Source organism: Meleagris gallopavo, unplaced genomic scaffold (assembly GCF_000146605.3).
Source record: "Meleagris gallopavo isolate NT-WF06-2002-E0010 breed Aviagen turkey brand Nicholas breeding stock unplaced genomic scaffold, Turkey_5.1 ChrUn_random_7180001858425, whole genome shotgun sequence".
In the NCBI taxonomy this organism is placed as follows: Eukaryota; Metazoa; Chordata; class Aves; order Galliformes; family Phasianidae; genus Meleagris; species Meleagris gallopavo.
This window is the reverse complement of record NW_011124384.1, coordinates 16,814-20,918: the sequence shown is the minus strand read 5'-3', so window position 1 is coordinate 20,918 and position 4,105 is coordinate 16,814. Positions and strand designations below refer to the sequence as shown.

The 4,105-nt window shown below is 67.0% G+C and overlaps 1 protein-coding gene across 1 annotated transcript in view; it reads left to right on the top strand.

Moving 5' to 3' along the window:
* Nucleotides 1–674: 674 nt before the first annotated feature.
* The window catches only part of LOC100549803 (RING finger protein 145-like), a 5,519-nt gene continuing 2,088 nt past the window's right edge, over nt 675–4,105 (top strand). The window contains exons 1-9 of the mRNA XM_019611084.2: nt 675–1,246; nt 1,374–1,465; nt 2,000–2,235; nt 2,322–2,497; nt 2,593–2,733; nt 2,848–3,030; nt 3,176–3,323; nt 3,516–3,872; nt 3,947–4,101. Of these exons, the coding sequence (XP_019466629.1) occupies nt 1,429–1,465; nt 2,000–2,235; nt 2,322–2,497; nt 2,593–2,733; nt 2,848–3,030; nt 3,176–3,323; nt 3,516–3,872; nt 3,947–4,101 (1,433 nt within the window). The 5' untranslated portion in view covers nt 675–1,246; nt 1,374–1,428. The remainder of the gene's footprint in view (nt 1,247–1,373; nt 1,466–1,999; nt 2,236–2,321; nt 2,498–2,592; nt 2,734–2,847; nt 3,031–3,175; nt 3,324–3,515; nt 3,873–3,946; nt 4,102–4,105) is intronic.

Below are 4,105 nucleotides of genomic sequence, written 5' to 3'. Positions count from 1 at the left end.
CGGGGGGGTGGGGACAGCGTGGGTGTGCCAGGGCTGCTCTGTGCCCTGCCTGGGATGGGGACAGACCACGGTTTAGATGCGTTTGGGCCATTCTGTGGCCCGCCCAGACTGGGGACACCTCGAGGCCTACCCAGGTTGGGGACACACTGGGGACACCCCAGGGCCTGGCCGTGGTGGGGACGTAGTGGGGCTGCTTTGAGGCCTGCTCAAGCTGGGGACACCCCAAGGACTGGTTACCCTGGGGACAATGTGGGGACAGCCCAAGGCCTTAACAGGTTGGGTTACCCCAAAGCCTGACTGCCCTGGGGACATGGTGGGGACACCCCAGGTCCTACATGTGTTGGGGCCACTCTATGGCCTACCCAGGTTGGGGACACACTGAGGGCACCCCAAGGCCTGACATGGGGACACCGCAGGGCCTGGCCGTGTTGGGGACATAGCGGGGCTGCTTTGAGGCCTGCTCAAGCCGGGGACACCCAAAGGCCTGGCTGCACTGGGGACAGCCCAAGGCCCACCCAAGCTGGGGACACACTGAGGGCACCCCAAGGCCTGACATGGGACACCCCAGGGCCTGGCCATGCCGGGGGTGTGCTGGGGATACCCCAGAGTCTAGCTGTGTTAGGGCCGTTCTGTGGCTGTTCAGGCTGGGGACGCCACAAGGACTGACCGTGGTGGGGACACCCCAAGGCCTGGCCATGCTGGGAGCGCCCCGGGTGTTAGGATGCGTTAGGGCCTTTCTAAAGCCTGGCTGCACTGGGGATGCCCAAAGGCCTGGCTGTGTTGGGACACGGAGGGACACCCCAGGGCCTGGCCACGCTGAGGACGTGGTGATCTTAGGGACCAGGCCGTCCCCACAGCCAGCAGGTGCCGCATCCCCAGCTCTGTTCTCTCGTGTGCCCTGGCAGCGGGGTCAGGCATGGCAGCCATTTGGGGTGACAGCAGGGCAGGGCTGGGGACGGTGCCACCCTCACAGTCTCACCTCATTCTCCTCTCCTGTGCCACGTCAGAGAGGCAGGGCGCGGGGTGCTGAGCCCTCCATCTGCTCTGGGGACGAGGGACACGTGTGCAGTGCCAGGAGAGTCCCCAGATGGCTGTAAGCCCAGCAGGCGGCTGTAAGCCCACCCTCCCTCTCTGCAGGACACGTTCTGTGCGTGGTGCTGCTGGTGCTGCCCGTGCGCTCCCTGGTCAGGCTCTACCTCCACCTGCTCACCGCACTGCTGCTCTGTGCGGGGCACCAGAGGGCCAGGTGAGCCCTGCGTGGGGATGGGGCCGTCTGGGGGGTCTGGGGGTCGTGCAGGGTGCCGCGGGCACTTTGGGGTGGGCTGCGGGGCTGTGTAGTGATGCGGGACGGTGCTTACCCTCTCTCTGTGCAGTGATTATGTCCACCATGAGCTGGAGCGTGGGTTCCAGGGGGCTGTGTACAGCGACATGGCAGAGTTTGGCCGCTTCACCACCGCCCTCGCAGGTGAGCTGGAGTGGGGGGAGCTCCCCTTGAGCATCCTGGGCCCCCCTGTCCGTGTCCCTGGTGTGGACAGCAGCACCGGAAGGGTGGGAAGTGGCTGCAGGGTTGGGGACGAGGCAGGGGATTCCTGCAGCGTCACTCCAGGCCTGAACATTCTCCCCTTAGCAAGAAGTGGAAAGCAGCAAAGCTTTCAAGCAGCTGGCATCGGGTGGATTGACCCTTCCTGGGTCCCCAGGCTGGGTTACTCGCACTGCTGCACATCCCAGGCATAAGCGGGGGGGGATCCAGAGGAGCCCCAGGGCCTTTCCCTTGCCCCAGCCATCCCAGGGTTTGCAGGGGAAGGGCTGAGCCCCCCCTAGTCCTGCTCAGGCAGTCTTGGGGTGTTGTGTCCCGCTTGTGGCTGAGCATGGCCTCTCCTGGTGTCTCCCCAAGCCCCCGCCCTTGTTTCGAGCTGGTGGCCCGTGCCCAAGTGTCAGGTGGCCATGCTGGGGTCAGAGTTGTGTGGGGCCAACCCAGATGGCCCTGCTTCCTCCACAGGCCAGGTCTGCATCTGCATCCTGTGTGCATTACTGATGAGGACCCGGCAAGCCTGGCTGTTTGCCGCCCCTCTGCTGCCCGTGCTGGCCCGGCTCTGCGGCTTCCCCCTCCATGCCCTGCCCCTGGCCAACACTTTCGCTGCCATCCTCACCAGCATGGAGGTGCTGTACGTGCTCAGCTCCCACATCCTCATCCCCTTCCAGCTGGCTGCTGCCGCCTGCCGCGAGATCTTGCAGGTAAGCGGGGCTGCCGGCTCGGCTGGCCGGATCTCCTGTCCTGGTCAGGGTGGATCCCGCCCCACCTGAGCTGCCCTGCCCCACAGGCCATGGAGCTGTACCGGCTGCTGGCGCTGGGGGTTTCTCTCTGGAGCCAGCTGTCCGTCCCCCTCCTCTTCCTCGTTTTCTGGCTGGTGCTCTTCTCCCTGCGCCTCTCCTCCTTCCTGGCCTCCTCCAGCAGCCCCGTGGCCCAGCAGGGGCTGCTCTTCGTCCTGCTCAGCAGGTAGGAGCCCCCCGAGCTCTGCCTTCCCCCCGCCTGGCGATGGGAGGAGGGGGGCTGGGTGCTGGCCGTGCCGTGCTCAGCCCTCTCCCTTGCAGCGTGGCCGAGTGCTGCAGCACGCCCTACTCCCTCATCGGCCTCACCTTCACCGTCTCCTACCTGGCCCTGGGCGTGCTCAACCTCTGCAAATTTTACCTGCTGGGCTTTGGTGCCTTCCAGAATGGCAACGTCATGCACAGGTGAGCGCGGCTGGGGGCGTGGGGAGGGCAGGGGGCGACCCCTGTGGGATCCCAGCACGGGATGGTGGCGTCGGGAGCGCTGGGACCCCCGGCCTCACTGCCCGCTCCATGCAGGGGGGTGACGGAGGGTGTGACGCTGCTGCTGCTGGCGCTGCAGACGGGGCTGCTCGACCTGCAGGTCCTCCAGCGGACCTTCCTCCTCAGCATCATCCTCTTCATCGTGGTGACGTCCACGCTGCAGTCCATGATCGAGATCGCTGACCCCATCGTGCTGGCGCTCGGGGCCTCCCGCAGCAGGTACCCACCTGGGGGCTTGGGGGGAGCAGCCCCGTGCTGCACCCCTCCGCCCTGCCCAGGGGGCCGGAGCTGGGGACAGGCAGCCGTGGGCGCTGCTGTGGGGGTGCCCAGCTGGGAAGCACCCCTGGCTGAGCCGCACCCCCAGGAGCCTCTGGAAGCATTTCCGCGGTGTCAGCATGTGCCTCTTCTTGCTGATCTTCCCCTGCTTCATGGCCTACAAGATCGCACACTTCTTCCACCTGGACTTCTGGCTGCTCATCCTGGTCTCCAGTTGCATGCTCACCTCCCTGCAGGTACGGGGGGCTCCCTGCCCGCACCCTGCTCCCGTCCCCCCGTGTCCCAGGAGCTGCCCGGCCCCATTCCCCGGCCCTTAGGAGGGCACCGTGCCCCGCTCGCGCGCGCGGCGTCAGCCAGAGCCACCGGGGAGGCCGGACGAGGGTCTGGAGGCCAGCAGCACGTGTCCCACGTGTCCCACGGCCCTGCAGGTGATGGGCACGCTCTTCATCTACGCTCTGTTCATGGTGGAGCTGCTCCAGGACACGCCGCTGGAGCGCATGGATGAGATCATCTACTGCGTGAACGCGGTGAGCCGGGTGCTGGAGTTCCTGGTGGCTGTGTGCGTGGTGGCCTACGGCACCTGGGAGTCCCTGTTCGGGGAGTGGAGCTGGATGGGAGCCTCGGTCATCATCATCCACTCCTACTTCAACGTCTGGCTGCGCGCCCAGTCGGGCTGGCGGAGCTTCCTGCTGCGTCGCGAGGCTGCCAAGAAGATCAGCTCCCTGCCCCGGGCGACGCGCGGGCAGCTCAGGGACCACAACGACGTCTGCGCCATCTGCTTCCAGGTGAGCCCCCCTGGAGGACCCCGTTCTGCCCCGGGGTCCCGGCGCCCCGGCTGACGGCCCCTCTGTGCCCGCAGGACATGCAGGTGGCCGTCGTCACCTCCTGCCACCACTTCTTCCACGGCGCCTGCCTCCGCAAGTGGCTCTACGTGCAGGACTCGTGTCCCATGTGCCACCAGCGGGTCACGCCGGCGGCCACCAAGGAGGACGGCGACGCGGGCGCGGCGGCTCGGCCG